A 21,716-nucleotide genomic window follows, 5' to 3' on the forward strand; every position below is an offset into this window, starting at 1 on the left:
CGCCTGGCATATTTATAGGGTGCTCTGAGATCATGCAAAGATTTGTCAATAATCGTATTAGACTTCACGGTTTTCCCCATGTTACACCTAACATGGCACGTGTGTATATATATTGTGAAAAGAGAGCGGTGTCACTAAACAGCTGGTTTGCTCAGTTCTTTCAGAAAATAGCTGAAAATTGTAGGTAGGCATTACATGGAATGCCAAATCCCTGAGTATTTAGGATTATTAGATGAAAAGGACAAAAAGACCCTTTGCTACATTACATTTCTTCATGAAACCATACAGTCTTTCAGATATTTTTTTCTTGAAACAGCACTGGCAAAACCTGTCACTTTCCTGAACTGATCCTTACTGCTACAATTGAGACTATTTTCTGAAGTGACTGAAAGTTTGAGTTATTTAGCACAAAAACTGCTCCCACAACAGGATTCTAAAAGTAATGCCACTCATTCCAAATTTCTTTGCTGTATTTTGTGCAACAACCATGCAGAACCATCAAGCAGAGAAAGAAAGTGCCCAGGACTTTACTGAGACACAGACTGCCTCCAGCTGCCACTTCTCCCATCAGTGACTCATTTCACAACATGACCATAATGCACACAGGCTTTTTTCCCTATGTTTTGCCCCTTTTCTCTTAGTATTATTAGGTATCATTTTTCCATGTCTGCACCCTGGTCAGAACACCCTTTGGATTTACCAGCCTGGTCATCCCGCCAGCCGTCCCTCCTGCAGCAAAGGTCCCGAGAGCCCGTACCTGCCCACGCACCTCCGTACACCCCTGCTGCCCACGCACGTGCTGTGGGGCACGTCAGGAGTTTGGTACATTTTCAGCATAGTTTTTCTCACTGAGAATGCTGACTGCATTTTCTGCCACTGCTTCACCTGGGCACAGTCTTGCAATTCTATTGATTTAGGCCCCAACCCAGCACATTTAAAAATGTCATTACATTTAACATTTGATTAATTTAATTTCAGTAAAACTAAATTAATTTCACAATTTTTCAGCCTTAAAGCTGTACACCCACATGAAGGTTGGATGGATTGCAATCTAACAGACGCACACCTTCTTGGGGTTGAGAATAGACCTCCACCCATCAGCATTTTAAAATTTGAGTGTTACACTGCTAAGCCTCAGAGTTTTCCATTAATCAAAATTCACCAAATCACTCTAGGACTGCAGCCCTCTCAGTCCATCAGGTCCCAGAGAACACTGGTTATGAGCAAAAGCACTTCAGTTGTTCATGTTGAGCTGAACAACCAGGTTCCTCTTCTCCAATGTCATGTGGAGATGGGAAAGCCAAGCGTCATTTAAATAGTGTCAGCATCCCATTGTGGTGTTCAGACCCCACTCATGGGGTGCACTGCATGAAGACAGGCACACCCCTGCATCACTCAAGTCCATGGGACTGGTCAGAGCATGAAGCAATGTGCGGCATACTGAGAGGAAATAGGATCAGTCCCCACGTGGCATTCCAATTCCCTTTTTCCTCCCACATCCAAGAAACCCCGAGTGCTGTTTTCTCACAGCCAGGCAGGTGTTGGGTCTGATGTTTCTGATCCACACTCTCGGGCACAGAGAAGAACCAAAGGTTGGTCTCATAACCACATTCTGTTTTGGCTCCAAGAGATGGATCTCCACAGGTTTCATTAAATATGTGTAGACCATAGGGTATTTCAAAACCCTAGGCAGAGGTGCAGCCAGCACCCATTCAAATGCAGATGCTTTAAGAATAATTATCAGTTGCTCAATCTCCATGTGAAGCAGCAGCAGGAGGGAGCTGGAACGTGCGGGGAAGGTGGCAGTGCAGGCAATCCTGAGGACACTAGCAACTGCCTTTCAGCTCTCACATTTATAAATAATTTATTTCCAGCCACCTGTGCCCAGAATAACAATTTTCTGCCCGAAATCTCCAAGCTGGTGCTGGGAGGCGGGCAGGGGCTCGCTTTCCCGGGACCCTCTCGACTGTTGGGAAGGGGTCCGGGTCTCCAGAGGGGCAGCTCCGAAGGGAGGTGCCCCTAGTGGGAAGAGGCACGAGAAACAAACACGGAGCATCCGTTCAGCTGATCGCATTAGGGCTTCTCGCTGCTGCTGCTGCCACTCAGCTCTCTGCCGATGCAGCCATCCGTGCGTTTGGACAAACACCCAGGCAGAGGGAATGGGTAGGTCTGGAAACGTCGGCAGCTGCAGAAGGCTGCAGAGCTCTGCTGTGAAGCAGCCTTAGAGGAGAGGCTGCTTCCCCGGGCAGGGGAGCGTTATGAAACAAGAGCGCACTGGCTGTGCCTGAGGATTTTGGCAGCGCAGCGCGGACGCCGCTTCCATCCTGCCTGTTGGCGCAGGAGGCCATGGAGCGGCTCCCTCCGGCCGGCTCCCGCAGGGCGCAGGACCCCGGCGCCCCGGCCCGCTGAGCCGCAGGGACCCCGGAGAGCCGCGGGGACCCCTGGAGGGACACGGCGGCAGCGGTGAGCGGGCGCGGAGCGGGGCTGGGCGAGCTCTCGGCAGGGCAGCGGGAGGGAGCGGAGCGCCGCAGACCCGGGCACGGCACCGAGCGCGGCGCGCAGGATTACGGCGCTGGAAGCGGGAGGCAGCAGGAGGATTAGCAGGGAAGGGCAGAGGGAGCAGGATTTATCAGATATGCATTACGGCCTTTTGTAATATTTCACTGGATTGTACAGGACCTTGCCTGGCTACAACAGGGGCTCCTCAGCCACAAAAGAAAGGTGAGGTTTTTCCTCTTTTTCTTACACCGTTCAGTATCTGCCTCTGCGAGCCGTGTGCCAGCTGGCCTGGGCACGAGCAGTAACAGGACAACTTTTTCGAGGCTGAGGTATCAGCATTCATTGCAGCCTCAATGACTATTTGTTTTACTAAATCCACAGCATCTAAGTAAAGGGGCTGAGCAGCATTATTTACAAAGGCTGCAGGTTGCTCTCGAGATGCCCTTCCCCAGGCATCCATGGAACATTTTACTTGAAAAGTCAGCAATGGATGCTGCCAGTGTGTGTGTGTGGCAGCCTAGTGAGGCAGGCTGGAATGCTCAGCTTCTCCCATCAGTTTCTGGAGCATCACTGTGCTGAATAAGTAGACTCTATCAATGTTTAGTAGGTGAATGTTGCAGGAATTCAGATATTGAAGAGTTTATGAAAGACACTTCTAAAACACCTATGATTAAGTTACAGAGCTGTGTGTTATTTTAATTCAAGTAGATTTCCTTGCACAAAGGGAAAGATCTCATCTGTAGATCCTGTGGGCTAAGGCAAACATAAATATATACATAAATATATGGTGCATTTGTTACAACATTCTTGTGCAAAACTTCAGCCACAGACCACACAGGAGCTTTTGGAAACTGCAGATAGAGAATCATTTCCTGGGTGGTTGATCTCTTAATACCTAAGAACATACATCATACATGAATGTTTTATTGCTAATTAAATACTTTCAAGATACAGCAACAGTTTGCTGAAAGCTTTCAGTTTATCAGAGAATGGTGACAGCAGACTGTATGTTACCTCTGGAGCACACACCACTCTGTTTACAGAATGCACACACATGGATGTGGATGCATATGTGCACCTGAAATGTGGGTATGCATGTGTCTGCATGCATCTCTTCCATACCAGCATGGAATTAGTCTTGCTGGTTACTGCATTATGACTTGAGCTAGGTAAAAAGTGTGGGATTAATGGAGAAATACCGTGGTGTGATCTCTGCTCAAGCTGTCCCTTAGCACTTTCCAAGTCAGCACTCTCACAATAAGCTGTGCTGGACCATCTGCCTCCCACAGGCTCCTCTGCATCCCTCACCTCAGGCTCACTAACAACATTATTGTCTGGATTTATACCTATGTATGCTAAAAAATTGGCCTTAAAAAGCCAAATATCTGGTGAAAGAGCCACTGGGACAGGATTTGCACAAGTTAGTGCCAACTTCTCCAGCCTCAGGCTGCAGCTCTGCTCTGTGACATTGCCTTTCCTTTCCAAAGCTGAATTATCTGTCTCTGTAAAATGGTATCATATATCTTTTAAATTTGTGTTACTTTCAACTTGATTTGACCAGTGTTAATGGACTATAGAGTTTTTCTCCATCTTCCTGCTAACTCCACATAAAGATTTTTTTTCTTATTTATCACAGTTCAGTGTTATTTAAAGGTTTTTAACACAACCTCAATATCAAAGATAACTTTGAAATCTGATTACATCTTATATCAAGCCCATGTGTAGGAAGCAATGATAAACTCACTGGAGAGCCCTCTCAAGCTGCAAGACTTGTCACCACAGCATGTGGAGAAATTTGGGTGCTTCTGCCTAATTTCCAGCTTGTTGGCAGACCTCCCTTGTTGGGAGATGTGTGGGGTCAGCACAGACACATCCTCTAGCAAGGGAAACTTTGTAAGTTGTAAGAAGTGGTTGAAGTTTCTCAGAATGATTGGAATAAAGGAAACTGCAAATAGTTGACAGGGTCCCAACATCAAATCTGTGGTTTCTTAAGCGTTTTACTTTCTATGTGTATTCACACAATTTGATATTTGTCTTGACTTTCCAAAACACTGAGAAAATGGCAGTGTGTATCCAAGGAAAAGGCTGCAAGACAGAATCCTTCAGCTGAGGCCTGACTGCACTTGTCCTCAAAGAAAGCTGACAAAAGAAAGGAGAGACATTGAAGAGGGATGGATTTTTCTAAAAATAGTAATCATGAGTCCAATTCCCTTCAGTTTACAACAGGAAACATCATCTTCCTTCCTTGCCAACAACTCTGAATTTGCAAAATCCTGCTGGTCTTTAGACAAGGACCAACTCTTGATGACCTGCAGCTGTCAATGCAGCGCTGACCTAATCTTCTGCACTGAGCACACATCAAGGGACAGTCCTCAGTTAAGCAACCCTTCACCTGCAAATCTGGGGCTGTTTTTCAATGTCTTCAGCCTTTACAAGCATTCATGGCATCACTGAAAATATTCAGTCTTCCCTTAAAAATTCTGTAAATGCTCCTTCAGCTAGAAGAGTAGAATTGCCAAGAACTTTATCATGTTTCTTTTATTTCTCTCCACAAATACATTAATGCAGCTGCCTAGTGTGATATCCTCTGTCACATTTTGCGAGTTCATTTTGGAAGCAAGGTACTGATCTGCTTTTCCTTATAGCAACTTTTTTTGGTAGCAAGAGATCCTTTCCCTGCTGAAGTCCCGGCACCCTGTAGATCTGTGCTTCCACTCACCATGTCCAAAGTGGATAATTTCCAGTGCTAATTATTGCCCTTTTTTCAGTGCAGTGTTAACCCTTTCATTGCCCTCCTCACCTAGAGGTCTTCTCTGCCATTTAACAGTTCTGACGGCCCATCAATTATCCATCATTGTCCTTTCAATTATAATTTTATGATTTTACTAACAACTTTCAATTCTTATGGTCCTAAGCCCCTTTGGCTGTGAGAACTGATAAACAGGGATAGAAGACTTGTTTTCTTTCATTTAGCTTAATTCATTCTAGGTGAAACATGCATGAAAAAGACAACTGCTGCATTTTCTATTACAGATACTAGTTATTTCCTCCTTAGTCTTTCCTTTTAAATATAATCATCAGAAGTGATGCACTTCAGCTCTTTTAGGCATACTTTGATGATATTACAATGTGCAGTTTATGGAAAAATCAAATGACAGTTTTTATTTCAGCAGCACTTTGCTATTTCCCCACTAAAAAGCAACATTTAATTTTTGAGTTGCACATTTGCAGCAGTGGTTGTGGGCGGAGAGTCTGCTTATTTATTTGGTTGGGTTTTACTAGAATGTACTGTCATGGCAACTGCTCTAAGGGTGAGTGCATCTGGACGTAATTCGTACACATCATGTTGAATGCAGCAAAATTGCATCGTACCATTTAAACTTTTTCAACCACTGGGCAAGGGCAAAGTTACCCCTTGAAACTCTGAAACAGCTTCTCCTTACTAAACAAACAAATACATAAACAAACTTGGCAGGGCACTAGGAGCAATGACAAACATTTCTTGATGTTTGGATGCAGAGCCTGCTGCACAATTAATTTAGGTCCAATACCTTGGGTGTTTTCCCCAGTTCTGCTGATGCACAGCAAGCTTTCCATCCTGTTCATGTGGAAGCAGAACATTGTGCCCTGCCCAGGTGATGTTTGGGCAGGCATTGGCCAGACTAGTCCTCCTTGGCTCCAGGAGGCATTGCCACGTGCTGCCCAGGCAAGTGCCAGATCCTCTCATCCTGGCATTGATGTGGCCTCCAGCTGTTCCATTTTACATCACTGCAAGCATGGAGAAACGCTATCAAAATCCACTGACCATCCACACAAGTGGCGTTAAAAGGGACTAAATTGGGCCAGTGATGCAGTTTCAAGCATAACGTGCCTGACCTTTGCTACGTGGTCTTGATAGCCCTTCTCCAGCCAAGTTGTGGGCACTGCTTGATGAGCCAGAAAGCTCCAGCTATCCCAGCACAGCGTCTCCAAGACCAGCAACAAGGACTCATCTGAGAACTTGGGCCTGAAGCATCTCTCTTGGTGAATAAACCAAAAGAGCTGTGAAACCCTGAATTACAGATGGGCAGAAATGACTGCAAATCTGATATATATATCCAGTATTATCTTTCTGCTGGCAGGGGGAAATCTTTAACCTTTTGAGCTGGTGTGTGAGTGCAGCCATTGCCACCTCCCCGCTGAGGTTCTCAGCAGCTCCCCTGGGCAGGGCTGCCTCGGGCAGCATGCAGAGCTCAGCCCAGCCCTGTGGGCACCCGTCCTGCTGGCCCTGCCCCAGCTCAGGTTCTGCACAGAGCACGGGCATCCCCAGCCCGAATCTCAGCTGGCTGATACCTGCACACTGCTTGCTTTCAGATCACACAGCCTCCACTGGGAACAGCTCAAGTTTACAGTAGCCCCGTGGCAAGAACAACTAGTGAATCAAATCCCACCTATGCTCATAGACAGTATTTCTTCAGATGAATTAGTGCAGTAACATCCTGCAGGATCTAATTATGGCTAATTTTCCATTCATTTGTCTCGGTACATCTGACCCTTTTACTGCAGTTCTTGAGCACTCACAACATTGATCAGAGATTTAACTCTAGGGGTCAGCTCTTTAGCTGGTGTAAATCAATGCATTTTCTTTGGCTTTGGAGCTGATCCGAAGGGAGGTTTGTAACTTCTGCTGTAGAGAGAGCAGTCAGAATTCACTAAAGATGCTACAGCTTGGCAGTTCTTTGCACCTGCTTGTGCTCACCAGCCCTTGGAGAAAGAGTAGCAATCAGCACATTGAATACTTCTGGATATTACTCAGTCCTCTACAGTTAAAATCAGCATACATGTACTTCAAAAAATACCAGTAATAAGAGTACCTAAATCAGGTCTTCAAGATCACCTGAACTGTAAAATTAGAGACAGAGACTCCTGGCTTGTGACAGCCTCATTTAGGAATTGAGGCTAAAAGTCACAAAAAGGAATTCAGGCTCAACTGACAAAAGATTTAACTGAGTCTTAATTTATTTTTGTCATAGAAGTTTTGGATCTTTGGTTTGGTTGCTATGTAAGACAGAAAGAATTCGCACAACCAAATGAAAAAGGGAATGGGTGGAGACTAATTTGGTAACATTTATTTAATAAAGCAGCATAAGTCAGCATCCACAAAACTTTCAATCAACAACTGAAACAAGAAACAGTGAGCGGATGTTCGTTGCTAGGACTGTGGATTTCAGGAGTGTGCCCCAACTGCAAGCTAAGCAAAAGTCATAATATTTTCTTTTCTGGAAAACACTGCATCTTTTCTCAACACTTTCCTGGCTCCACAGAAAAAGGATAGACTGGGAAAACAGGAATTTATGGGGATATGCCAGCTTTTATTTGCCACGGGAGGTTAAAGGTTCCCTAGAGTACAAAGGAGCTTTTCTTGCCCCGACAATCCCATCGTGGTACACATCAGCACAACTAAAGCTGCAAAGCTCAGCAACAGTCAAGAGAGATCTGCTGAACTTGAGCTGAAATTTTTTCAAACATTCACTAGTATTTCTTCACACACATTCCCACATCAACAGTTGGCAATATGAATTCACTAAAAAAAAACATATAGCAGGATCTCTGGTTTCTGTTAAAGCAACACACACAGAACCTCCAAATATCCTTCCAACATAAAGCCCAACTTCTTTGTGCTGCACAGAGATTAATAATTACTATCTTATCTATTGTGAGTTGATGCAATTTTTTTTCCTCCCACACACCCACACTTCTGTTTCCTTTTGATCTTCATTTGTAGCTGAGCTACTGTTTAGCTGAAAGGAAGGAATTTGGTAATACCTCCCTAAAAAGATGCCTGTTCATCCAGTGACAAAGGATGGAGATGTTGGCTATTGATAAAAGAAAATAAAGAACTTATTTTCCAAACATTCCAAGAGAAATAACCTCATCATTAAGGTATTTCTTGTGCATTCCAAGTTAAAAGAAAGAAAAGAAAAAAGTCTGAAGATCTGAAACTCGCTTGAGCTCAATCAATCGTTCTCATTTGACTATAGTTCTTAACGTGCATAATTATAAACAACAGATGGAGAAATGCTCAGATAAAGCCAAAAGGGGTGGGTGGGGGAAAATCACCCTGATGGTGGATGTTTTCAATTTGGATGTGAACCAGCCTTACACCCCCTTGGTGTTTCAGGTTTCAGCTTGGCAGGGCACGATGACGGCACCAGCCCGGGAGCCCACGGAGCCACTGGGGCAGCCAGGCGCCTGAGGCTGGCAGCAGTGCCACACCAGGCTGGTCTCTGCTGCAGACAGCTGGGAGGAGCTTTTCATCGGGAGAAGGCACCCAAGTGATGGGCTGAACTTATGGGAGGAATGAGTGTCTGGCCAGGCGAAGATTTGGAGGCCTGTTGGGAAGCGTGAAGGGCCAGTTTCAGTAAGGGCATGGCCAAAGCTTTCTTCAGGCTACAGAAGTTTCTCCGTCGGATCCAGTTTCTGCTCTTCTTCCTCACAGCAGCTTACCTGATGGCTGGCAGCCTCTTGCTACTGCAGCGGACCCGCTTGGTTCTCCAGCAAGGTTCCCGTGGGACCCCCAGTAACCAGGCCCTGCCGGTGCCCGAGGAGATGAGCAGGGTTGGGATGACAGAGCCCAGGGGCCTGCAGAACCCCCGGCTGCTGGTGGGCATGGATGCGCTGCAGGAGCCGGCCCTGGGCCAGCAGCACAGCCCGCACTGGCTCATGTCCCGCAACTCGGAGCTCAGGCAGCTGAGAAGAAGGTGGTTGCACAGGTTCAGCAGCGACCAGGAGCCCCTGCAGACTGCAGGGTTTAAAGCAATGAAGCACACTGCTGAGCACAAAGGTAAGGGACGGACCCTGCTCGTTTCTGGCACACACATAGGCTGCACTTTGCTGATTCCAACCAGCCTTCCTCCTTGCTCATCAACACTTTCAAAACAGTTCAGGCATATCCCTAGGCCAAAGTACAAAGGATCCATGCTGGATGACTGCTGTGCCCTCACTAAAGCAGCAAAGTATGAGTTGTAATCTTTGATGCTTTGCCTTTTAGAATTAGTTGTTCTTGGAGATGTTTCACTGATAATAGAAAAGGAATGGGATCTGGATGACTAGACACCACATTTCAGAACTGCTTTTTAGTTTGTTGAATAAATTTGCCCAAACAGAAGGGCACAAAATTCCACAAAATGGGTGCCACATCGTGCTACTTACTGAGGAAATTGTCTCTAGAAATGGGAATGAGAAGGTGATAGTGGTGGGACATGAGTCATATAGTGTGAGTCAGGCAAACTGAACCGCTGGAGTTACCTGAAGCTCCAAGCTGGAGCTGCTCCACAGATGCTTCAGAACACCCTGTTGGTGGCAGATTTTGGTGGCAGAGGAGAGACTGAGAACTGCTCAGCCAGTGCATTGCTGAGGTTCTAGCTACTGATGAGAGGGGCCAGAAGGACTATTTACTTGTACATCTCACCATATTGAACTGTAGATTCAAATATACATCATTTGAATATCTGATTGAACATGAAGGGACATTATTAATAACAATATTGTTAACAAGCATTGGAATGCCTTTGAAGGTAATTAATTAAAACTTAACTACCTACGTAGAGCATGTTATCTTCTCCAATTCATTTCTAGTAAACTTAGAGGCTTGTTATTTCATTATGGATCCCTTTCAAGACCTAATGAACTCCTCCGTGCTTATAATGCTTAATGATGTTTCAGTGATGCCCTGTGGTTCCTGCTCAGTAGAGCAGCGTTGCTGACCATGGAGGCTGGGCTTGTGCACCCCCATGGGTGTCATCCTCATGAGGCAGTACAGCTCTGCCCCGGGGGCTGCTAGCCAGCCCTTCAAAGGCTTCCCCAGGCAGACCCTTAATCCAAACCACAAACCATGGCATGTCCCCAGCCTGCTGTGAACCTCCCAGCTCACTCTGCCTCGCTCTGTCTCCACCGGGGAGCATGCGGCCTTTGGTGAGAAAATCCAAGTCCTTTTTTTCTCCAGGTCAGGCTCTCACCTGCTGACATTGCAAGTGGCTCAGGGTAGGGACCACACTTTTCCTGACAGACACTGACAAATACTGTTAGTACAACTGTGAGAGTTTTCTGTTCTGATTGCTCGCAGTGGATGGAGTTTTCCAGTTCCCCATGCCTGGTTTTGCCATTGAACAGGATGCAGAGGTGACAGGGACTGTATTGCTGACACAGCATGACATGCTGCTCTGAGACTGTGGCATCTCCATGACTCATTCATGGGAGGATGTGAATGAGAAATGCTGCCAGACTGGTGGTGGCTTGGGAGGGACACAGGGAGGAGGGCACATGGTGGCTGGCCTGGCCAGGGCCCCCACTCAGGCTCTTTGGCCCTACATCCTCAGTTTTCTGCTGCTACAGGTTTGAGTCAAAGTACCCAAATCAAAAGTCTCCAGTAAAATGTGAAGCATCTTTGTTGCAAGAGCATGACTCCCACCTCGTTAATGGTGTGCTGCGGGTGTGTGTTCACAGCTTGTGAATTTTCTAATTACATGTTGGCAAATTACTGTGCGCAGGTCTTTGAATCTACTGTGGTGTTTGTGATATTTAAATGTTTGATTTATTATTCCTGGCTCCAAAATCCCTGATGGAGCAACTCAAACTTCCTTTTTCTTATGGATTAGTTAATACAATGTTTTTTACTTTCATTTTTCACCATATATTCTTTTCCTATCCACATTATTTAATGTGTGCTTACATTATTCAATTTCCCTGTGTTATCATCTCAATGTTATCATTTCTAAAATAAAATTTCCTTTTTTCCTTCTTATTTTGATGATAAAACATACTTATAGACATACAATTGCTGTATAATAGTGGGACTCCACATCATCGTTACAATTGTATATTAAAAAATGGGCTGGATTTTTACAGTATTTTGTTCATGACAACAAAAATTAGACTGAGCACTGAATGCAAGTCTAAGAGAAACATTTATCTTTCCTATGCTAAGTAAAGCAAGGCATATTTGAAGAGATTCCTTTGCACCAGGGAGGAGATAGCTCAGTGTGATGGCTACATTGTGCTGCCTAGTTAAAAGTGAATTTATCTTTCCATTACAGCTTTAATGTAACTCTCTATATCCAAAGAAAATTGATTTTCTTAATATTTCTCTTGCACCATCTCATTATCAACTAGAGATTTTAAAGAACACTTGGGAGAAATCCAACAGGATTTCTGGAAGTTTTTAGCATTTGAAGGCTACATTCTCCTGTACTTTAGAGAAGTGCCGTGATTTGTCATCCAAAGGAGGGAGTTGAGCAGAGAGCAGCTGCGTGCAGGAGCTGCAGTTCTGGGTGGGTTGTGGACTCTGGGTATGCAATGGCTGTGGAAGGGAGAGTCTCATTTCCTTTTAGCCCATTTCCACAGGACAGTGGCACTGACCCCTTACCAAGGTCCAGCAGCAATGGAGTGGTCTGCAGAGGGTGTGGGACCCCAGACAGGTTGGGACCTGGCCAAACGCAGCCCTGCTTGCAGCCTGAGTCACTGGATAAGCCTGGGATGGGTTTTTCCCTTCCATACCATATGCATTGCCTAACCCTGGTCTTGCATGCACACAGGCACCTACATGGGCTGCTTCACTCACGATTCGAGGGAGAGGACACTGAAGGGAGCTGTCTTTTATGACTTAAGAAAAATGACAGTAGGTCACTGTCAGGAAGCTTGTGCTGAGAGGTGAGTGGTGTTTTTTCACTGCAAGTTTTCTCTTTTTTGACAATAAGTGGAACTGAATTTGAAATGGGAAAAGCATTCCTATGTTAAACATACAGCATCTATGACAATAATTATTATCTCATACCTTCAGGCACAGCATAACCCTGCTTCTCTGCTTGAAGCAGACTGCTGCACTGCTCTCTATTCTCTATGGCACCATGGCTACTTACATTATATTCTCTATGGTCCTGGACAAAAATTACTGTTTGGTTAAAGAGTCTTTGTAAGATAGATATCTTTTGATAGACATTGGTCTCTAGCCCATGTCTTGTTGAGGGGCTGCTCTGCTGAGGAGGCCACACTGTCTCCAGGCTGTCACACTGTCTCCAGTGCAAGGCAGCAGCGGCACAGGCTGTATGCAGGGACACGGGGACAGGCTCGTGCCCTCAGGTACAAACTGGGGAGCGGATGGGCCCCTCTGTGCCAGTGGCTGGTGTTTCTGCTTGCAGAGCTTACAGCTACGCGGGCCTGGCGTTCGGAGCAGAGTGCTACTGTGGGAACACGCTGCCGGCCGCCGCCGCCAAGGCCGAGGAGTGCAGCAGCGAGTGCAAGGGCGAGAAGGGCTCCGTGTGCGGAGGGCTGAACCGGCTCTCGGTCTACAGCGTGGAGCAGCTGCGGGCAGGAGCCAGGCCACTGCGTAAGTGGGCGTGCGACCGGACTGGGGAGGCCGCGAGGGACAGATGTCACGGCCAGGCTGAGTACAGGGGCTGTCCCTGCTGCTTGTCACGCTCCGTTCGTCACCAGAGTTTGAAGCGGCAAAGGACAAAGGTGCCTGAAGGGCACAATGTCCATTTGCTGCTGGTCTGGTCCCTGGCTCCTCCCCAGAATAGCAGTGCTGCTCAGCACCCCAGAGCGAGGACATGTGCCTGGCACGCTGCCTCAGGGCTGCCACAGATGAGGTTCCTGTCACCAGGGAGGAAACTCAACACAGTGTAGAGTGACTGCAACAGAAGTACAATTTCAGCTGAAAAACCCACTCCCTTTGGTATCTGCTGAAGGGGTACAAACCCATGTCTGTTTAAGAAATAGCCTTGGGAGAGGTGCCCTGTAACAGGAGGGCAGAAAATTACTCAGATCAAGGCCACCCTATGCTCAGATGATCCTAAACAAAATGAGCAATCTGTGACTGTGAGGAATAAGCAGGGGCCAGAAGGAGCCACATCAAACCCTTTCCTGAGAGAAATGAGACCAGACTTTTGCTTTTCCATGGAGTTCTGTTTCAGCAGGAGTTGGGAATTTTGTTCCATCTTTAGATAATCCATCGTTACCCCATCGTTCAGTTAGCTGCCACGGGGGACTCCATGGATAAACTTTTAGGCAAACACAAAGCACATAAGAGATCTAAACTGCTGATCACTGTTTGCAATTGGCAAGCTCACAAGACCTTATGGATGTTACTTGCTGAGAAGAAGGACCAAGACCTTAGGTTGTGCCAGTATTGATGGTCCTTCATTTCTTCTTAAAGACAAGTCAAGGTTTGTACAATAATTCAACCAGCTACATATAAATTATATATCAAAGGTACACAGACCTAAATTGCTACTGTCAGGATGACAGGCATGTTGGCAGGTTTCCCAGGACATGCATCACTGTTTAAACCTCCAGTATGAAATATATATACACATTCCTCAGGAAAAGACAGCATTTAATTTTTTTAAGTATTAATTAATTACTCCTCAAATTAGTCTAGCCTGAAGCTAGAGTTGTAATTTTCTTGCCCTTAGTAATACCTGACAGTTGTCTGTTTGAAGAATCCCCCTGACACAAACCAGTTGAGGGGCCAACAGTAGTATTAATCACAACGAAAAAGTATGTTAGAAAGTAACTCTGAGACTCTAAAGGCCCCCATGATTTACACTGTGTACTGTAGAGCACAGACCTCACATAAGTCTTTTACAGGGAGCAGATTCAGTGACATCTCCACTTAAACCTTTCCAGACAGGGTTTGCTGTCTCCTGCCCCCATGCCACGGTAAGGAAGCCCAGAGTGTGCAGCTGCGGCAGCCGGGGTGGCCAGGGTGGCTGTGGCAGCCAGAGTGCCACAGTCCTGCGTGCCTCAGGGCGTCCTTCCCCCCAAAAAAGTGGGCAGACCACACGATCCGGCTGTTTCCAGTGTAATCCATGGATGCATCCTGCTCCCTTCCCATGCCGGTGTAGGCAGGTTAAGCTTTCTTCCTGACTGCTGAGAAAGCGCTAAACATGTTTGTAAACATTTTGTTTCAGGAATTATATATCAGTGTGAAATTTAATAGAAGACCTTTCAGGAACATTCTGAGAAGTCCAAACACTCCTTTTATTCTTTGGTGCCATGCTCAAAGGGACCTGGTCCTAAGTCAACTCCTGTTCCTTTCAGCTTGGGTGGAGTTATTTTATTTTCACATCATCCCAGAGATCCAGCTCTGCTTCTAGTAAATGATCTGAATAGTTACAAGAATAGAATTTAAGCAGCTTCTCCTTAGATTGCTCTAGGGTCTTGCTAGAGAAATTTCTGCCAAGAAATTAATGCAGAACCGATTTTTTTTTGTAACTGCACCACGTCTCTCCTGTCATTCAACTTACTTCCCACATCAGTTCTGGCAATACCGTTTAAGGGAGCAACTGCAATAGTGCCAAGCCCTGTGGTGTTTCTACAGAAGCAGGTGAAATCAGAGGCTGGTGCTGAAGACACAGTGGAAGCTCAACTCCCTAAGCAGCTGACAAAAACCCGGTTTAGAGTCTGAAAGGCTGCAGCAAACTCCCTTGGCCCGAAAAGGCGTGGGAGCAGAGGGGCAGCTGAAGAGGGAAGTGGGTCGGGTGGCGGAGTTTTCAAGAGTCATTTATGTTCCTTTCCTTTTCTGATGCAGAAGTTTTGTAGATTTTTATCAGGGCTTTTAACTCATTGAGGGGAAAGCAGGTCTTCAGAGGAAACTGGGACCTGCAAACAATAGCAATGCCCTCCGCTGGTGGAATTTAACTCAAACTCGGCGCTGCAGCGCTGCTTCCCGTGGTTAGTACAAAGATAAAGGCATGCGCTCCTTTCAATACCACACGATTTGCAACACGTTTCTATAGAGTATATTACAGTTTCTCTTATTTCTGCAGCCTTTGTGATGTAAAATTCATTTTATTATTTTTGGCTTCTGAACCTAATATTATTCTTTAAAAGAGGCAAGGTACTATGGACATAGTTTTCTTAAGAGAAACCTATTTCATATCCCCGCAGGGAGGAATGTTATCTATCGAGGATGTTTTAGAGCTCCAGAAAATTTAACAGACACCTTTCCAGCCTCTTTGATACAGCCCAATTTGACGGTGGAGGTGTGCTCTGAATTTTGCTCCAAGAAAGTAAGAACCGTTCTCATTTAACATCCTTTCTTTTATTGTTATTTTAAATTCTAATCTGCTGAGGGAAGGACAGAGATTAGTGCCTTAGAGCTTTGAATTTGCAAATGAGTTTCTAAAGGACAAAACTCATCAGAGTAAATACCCAGTGATGCATCTGGTCCAACTGCTGGAGTGGGGATGGCGGGAGGGAAAGTCATCAGAGTGGTGCCACCAGACATGATACACAGGCAAGCTGCTCTAAGTAATGAGTATTGACCGAGAGGAAATCGATACCATTTCCGTGTCACATTCCAATCAAGTCCTGAGCCACATCTGCCCCCGGGGGAGGTGGCTGCAGCTCATGGGGAGACATGCTGCCAGAGGGTGGATGTGGGCTGGCAGCATCCCAAACGTGGCTTCAGTGCCCTCCAAGGGAGCCGGCTCCACTCAGGGAGCCATGCACAGGGCACGGGCAGGGCACCCTCTGCCTTAGTGGCTGTTGGTTCTCTTCCCTTCCTCCCCACTCTAATGGGGCTGTTTTTTCCTACACAGGGCTCACTAAATGGTCAGATTTTGCCTGCAGCCTCATTCAGCCTCATGCACTAAACTCAACGTTCAATTACTTTTTGCAGCATCACAAAATTGATTAAAACTATTAGCTGGCTGATTACAGTGCTTTGACCAGGACCCAAGGACTGAGCACAATTTCCTCTCCCACTGAATAAGCAAATGGCCTCAAGTTGCACCAGGGGAGGTTTAGATTGGATATTAGAAAAATTTTGAGATTTCTCATGCAAAACCCACTCCAGGTTTCTCTCCTTCCTCACTCATGTACTGCCCAAGCCGTGGGAAGATTGTGCAGGTGAGGGTCAGCCTGCCCTGGGGACAGACACTGCACCACTGGCACCCTGCAGTGATCACCTTCTGAAGATGCAGGAGTACAGAGGAGCAGTTATTCTGTTGCCTCACAGAACCTCCAGCCTTCCAGAAAAGTTCTTCACTTGCAGAGGCTGCTTGGCATGAGGTACAAAGAACACTTTTATTCTAGGCTGTGTTTGAGGGCAGGGACACTTACTAATTTCTCAAACTGAGAAACACTGCTGCATTGTAAAGGAAAAATTTCTGTTTGCAAGCAAACCCAGAACTGTTTTGCCCTTGGATCAAATCTGTAAATAGTTTTTGACGATGTCATATCTCATTCGCTAAGTAAATGTTGGCTGTTGGGCACACACAGCACACGAGTTGCATTCGACTCCTTATCAGAGGATGAATGCATGGGAAAGAGCAAGAGATAAGCTGCTCAGCAGTCCTGTCACATGCTCCCAGACTCCAAAAGACTTTTAAAAGGCAAAAAGTGTTGATATGGAATAGATGGACTGGAACATTTTGCACTCAAATACTCCCTGAACTTCCTTCAGCCCGCCCACACAGCCCCATTGCCATCAAGAGAGCCCACGGGGGACTCTAAGGCAAGCAAATCTTTCTGGTAAACTGTAAAAACTCTGACTTTTAGGGCCAGTAAGCAACTGCTAATTTCTTTGGCAAATATTTAGCACATTTCCCTCAAACTTGTTTTAATTTTTACCAGTATTAGCCCAGCAGCTGGGGTTCAGTACCCCACCCCCATACAGCTTTGCAGCCTGTTATCCTTCCTTGGTAATATTGGTACACCAAAACCTGAATTATTCTGCATCAAATCCATTAAAAAACACTTCTTACAGACAAGAATTTTCCTTAGGAATTTATTCCTTGCAAACAACACTAATTTTCTCATGATTGCATACCTTAGTAGGCTTCCTATCTAGAAGCAAGGTGAATTTCAAAATTTACAAATACGAAGACAGTAACAGGAAAGAAGCATGAGCTTTAGAATGACAATGCTTTGATCTTGACAGTGGCCTTGTGAAGATTTATTTTCTTTGTATGGCAGCAGCATTCCCTGCAGGCTGCTGATGCCATGGCATTTACACACTGATCAGTTTTCCCTCTTTTGCAGGAATTCCCGCTGGCAGTGATCCGAGGGCAGGAATGCTACTGTGGATACCCCACCAGGCGCTTCTCGCTGCGTGAGGGCACAGACGGGCGGCGCTGCAGCGGGAGCCACAACGCCAGCAGCGCTGCTGGGGGAGACTACTGCCTGGTCTATCAGACACCTGTGCAAGGTACAAGCTGCAGCCTCACTGTGCCAGGGCCACCGCTGCTGGAAACAGCCCCTGTGCCCCTTCTGCAGCGGGTAAAAGTGACCTCGTTTACAGCAGTCGGAGCCACAGTAGTGGGTATAACCACACGGGCAGCAATTTAGGAAACAGTCTTTCTCTAAATTCCCCTCTTGCAATTATGCTCATGAAGATGCATCTTTCCATTCTCTCATTATGCAACACCTTTTAAGACAACTTGCTGAGAAGTACAATGGTTTGTTGCAGCTTTATCAAAAAAGCATTGCCTTACACAAAGCCAGCCAAAACCTCTTTGAGGATAATCTCTTTGGCCTCATACAGCTGAATTAATTTTAGGAAGTAGCTGACTCACAACCAGAACACATTGATACGCTATACTACTAAGAGAGAGAAGAAGGAAGCAATAAACTGTAATCAAGAGCTGTATGTGGAATTATTAAAAAGCCACAATACTAACAATGAAGTATGTTCTCTCCTCGCAGACACCCGCTGCACAGACAGGAAATTCTTAACCACCAAATCCAAAGTGTTTGTTGCTTTGTCAAGCTTTCCTGGGGCTGGGAATACATGGGCACGCCATCTGATAGAGCACGCCACAGGATACTACACAGGAAGTTATTACTTTGATGGAGCCCTCTACAACAAAGGTATCGGGGCCCAAGAGATGGGACACAGGCAGCCCTTCCAAAGCACAGAGCTTTACTTATTGCCCTGTCATCCTTCTGCTTGAGCCAGCAACGGCTGTTGCTGTCAGCATGTTTGGTACAATTTAAACACGCCTGGCCCGAGCAGCCTCCTGCAGTGCAGATGGCAGCAGGGACAGCTCCAGCAGCACGCTGCTCTGACAGGCAGCTGCCCTCACAGACAACAGCCAGGCTCTCCATTTGCAAATGGGCACACTGCCTGCACTGCTGCCCCGTGCACACACATGTGCTGCTCCCACCTGACAGGCTGGTCCAAATGACCAGTTACCTAAACGCTGTGGGTTAGACCGTTCAGCAAACATGTAGGTTAAATTTTCAAAGATTACTAATTACTCTGGGAGAACAGTATCCTGAGGTGGCAGAGGTTCAGCAAGCATCAAGCACTGGCCCTGTGAAAAGCAGCCTCATTGCAGTGTGAGGCTGAGGATGCCTCCCCCAGCAGAGGGATAGCCTGACTGCCAGCACGTGTCCAGAGTGGTGGCTGGGGCTCCAGCCATCGTTTAGCTGACAGGTACTGTTACACCACTGTAGGGAATGATTTAGCTGGAAAAGGCACAGACATATAATCAGGCAAAACAGCCAACAATCCTGTCTTGTAAAACAGGTTTTAAAGGAGAAAAAGACCACTGGAGAAGTAGAAGGACCATCTGTGTGAAAACACATGAAAGTGGCAAGACAGAGATTGAAATGTTCGACTCGGCGATCCTGTTGATAAGGAACCCGTACAAATCACTGATGGCAGAGTTCAACAGAAAATATGCCGGGCATCTGGGCTATGCCACTGACCGCAACTGGAAGAGCAAAGGTGAGCATTACCCCAGCACAAGCTGGTTTGAAACCCATCTCCTCCGTGTGCTGGGGAGGGGGGACACACTAACACCTGAGTGAGTGATGCTAACAAATTCAGTGGGATTTGAGTCCTGCTACAGCTGAGATCAATTCCCAAAACCTCTGGCACCTGCACAGTGGGAGCAGTTGTGGTCTTGCTGATGTCCACCTCCAGAGGGGAAGGGAGTGCAGCACCATTACCACAGGCACACTGGAGCATCACTGCACTGTTGGGCATAGAAAACATGTCCATGTACAAGGCTCCTGTGCACAGCCCATTTGCCAGGCTGAGGTGAAGAAAATTTGCCCCTACAGCATGTAATAACCATGAGAAATCTAACTTAAATCTGGAGGATCCAATTGAGCATGACATTTCATGATGGATATTTTACAGCACTGCACAGGTGCTACTGCACTGCAGAAAAATAAGGACAATAGCAATAAGTGGACCTGAAATTCAGTGTCCCCTGAACACATGAAAAGGCTTCAGAACCTGCCTGCCACACTTCACGTGTTTGACTGGCTACTGGCTGGTGACTGCAATTTCCCCACTGGATACACTGCTGCATTCAGACTCTGCAGCAGAAAAGCCACTTGGCTTCCATTTCTCCTTGTACATATTTTAGCCATTACAGCTGTGGCTTGGCAGAGGGCTGGGGGAAAAAGTGTCCTGTGTCACAGCACATTTCTTTCCCAAGCTGATGTATCACCTTTCATCAGTCACAACTCAAGACCTATTCATCAAAAACTGACAAAATAGCCCCCAGGAAAAAAAACCCTTCGCTGGGAATGGCTTTCCCATACTGCAAACTGCAAATTGTTACATTTCAGCCGCAAATGCTCTTTGTCCAGCCCAAAAGCTTTCACTAGGACTGTCTTGACTTTAGGAAATTAAATTATCAAAAAGAGCAAATAGAGATCAAGGTATCATTAATGTCTAAAGCAGAGGAAAATTGCTGACATGCAGCATGGCTAACTGTCTCATTTTCCTGGTTTCCCGGTGATCCAGAGTGGCCAGATTTCGTGAACAGCTATGCCTCCTGGTGGGCCTCCCATGTCCTGGAGTGGCTGAAATATGGGAAGCGCCTGCTCATTGTCCATTATGAGGAGCTGAAGCAGAGCCTCATCCCCAAGCTGAAGGAGATGGTGGAGTTTCTGAATGTGACAGTGACAGAGGACCGGCTGCTCTGTGTGGAGAACAACAGGGACGGGAATTTCAAGCGGTCTGGTGCTAAGCAGAAGAATTTTGAGCCATTCACCCAGGAAATGAAAGATCTTATCAACAGATACATCCTGACAGTGGATGAAGCCCTAAAGGGAAGAAACTTCTCCGGGCTGCCCAGGGAGTATGTGCCAAGATGATAGGCTGGTATCATGCTGCTGTGATTAAAAATGAAGGGTTTTTTTTTCTTAAAAAAAAAAAAAAAAAACAAACCAAAACCAAAAAACCCACAGACAAATAAGAAGAAAAAAAAAAAAAAAAAAAAGGAAGACCAGACCTCTTCAGCAGTTATGGCAAAGATACTGGTGGAGGCTGCTAAGCTGTGCAGCAGTTGGGAATGCCTGGGTTTTGTCAGCCCCAAAGAGCCCCAAACCTGGCTCCAGGGGCATGAAGGAGACCCCAGAGGGGTGGCAGAGTAGGGAGCGCCACCTGTGCGAGGGGCTTGACACAGATTTCTGCAGCTCCATCTCTTCAACTGGAGAGTCACGGTGGGTCTGGGGGGACACCAGGGCCAAATGTCACCACTGTCAGTGCTCTTGGTTCTAGAAATGGTCAGCTGGGAAGACCTGGAGAATAGGGGCAAAGGGGGTGAAGCCCAGTCCTTCTGGCCCCAGCAGGGGTAGGATCACATCTCCTACCTCATCCCTGAAATCCCTGGAGGAACTCCAAGGCAGTCCAACCTGGAAAACCACAGCTACTTAGAGCTGCGCTCTGGAGCCCCCTCCAGCAGCCATACAGGTTTGATTTTTAACTCCTGCAGTCACCTTGGGTGTGTTTGACCCTGCAGGACCCGTGGGGAGAGAACCCTCCCATGTGCAGAGGGGAGAGAACAGGGGCACCCAGGGCTGGCAGGGCAGCCGGCCCCATGATCCTGGGCCACTGGACAACTTGGAGGTGGTTAATCCTTGTGGCCAAAGGAGCTGCCCTGCTGCAAGATGCTTCTGTTCATGTGAAGGAAAGGATTTCTTAAAAAATTGAGTGAAAATACTAATTTTAATAAAACAAGTTTATATAAAGGGAGCTGATCTTCCTCTGCCTGTGTATCATTGGTGCTTTAAAAACACTACAGGACATGGAGTACCCTTCAACCCAAGCCTCTCCCTGTTTACACCCCACACGTGGCTCATCTCTGTGCCACCTGCCTGGTATGGGGCTTGTTGTGGGGCTGCCACACCCCCATCCCTAATGCTCAGTGCCTTCCTTGGCAGTAAGGGTCTCATGGGCCACAAAGGTGTGAGGGATTGTGGTGGACCGAGCT

At 46.5% G+C, this 21,716-nt stretch overlaps 1 protein-coding gene across 3 annotated transcripts; it reads left to right on the forward strand.

The window, feature by feature from the left end:
- The first annotated feature begins 1,779 nt into the window (after positions 1-1,779).
- Positions 1,780-21,478, forward strand: WSCD1 (WSC domain containing 1). 3 transcript variants are annotated; one of them, XM_030962838.1, is made up of 10 exons: positions 1,780-2,463; positions 2,677-2,721; positions 8,660-9,322; positions 12,072-12,186; positions 12,675-12,862; positions 15,427-15,548; positions 17,524-17,689; positions 18,187-18,351; positions 19,013-19,213; positions 20,246-21,478. In XM_030962838.1, exons 3-10 carry the CDS (start codon positions 8,908-8,910, stop codon positions 20,596-20,598), a joined length of 1,725 nt encoding a protein of 574 aa, XP_030818698.1. In that variant the 5' UTR covers positions 1,780-2,463; positions 2,677-2,721; positions 8,660-8,907; the 3' UTR covers positions 20,599-21,478. The 3 variants fall into 3 exon arrangements, with proteins under 3 accessions (XP_030818698.1, XP_030818697.1, XP_030818700.1); XM_030962837.1 differs by lacking the exon at positions 2,677-2,721; XM_030962840.1 differs by lacking the exon at positions 2,677-2,721 and having other exon boundaries at positions 1,780-2,163.
- Positions 21,479-21,716: the final 238 nt, after the last annotated feature.

This window comes from Camarhynchus parvulus, chromosome 19 (genome assembly GCF_901933205.1).
Source record: "Camarhynchus parvulus chromosome 19, STF_HiC, whole genome shotgun sequence".
Classification (NCBI taxonomy): domain Eukaryota; kingdom Metazoa; phylum Chordata; class Aves; order Passeriformes; family Thraupidae; genus Camarhynchus; species Camarhynchus parvulus.

Excerpts from the sequence above, each read along its gene's own strand:
- WSCD1 (XM_030962838.1), top strand. The coding sequence starts at position 8,908 with ATGGCCAAAGCTTTCTTCAGGCTACAGAAGTTTCTCCGTCGGATCCAG. Across the intron at positions 12,187-12,674 it reads CAGGAAGCTTGTGCTGAGAG|AGCTTACAGCTACGCGGGCC; the intron begins GTGAGTGGTGTT and ends TTCTGCTTGCAG. Across the intron at positions 15,549-17,523 it reads CTGAATTTTGCTCCAAGAAA|GAATTCCCGCTGGCAGTGAT; the intron begins GTAAGAACCGTT and ends CCTCTTTTGCAG.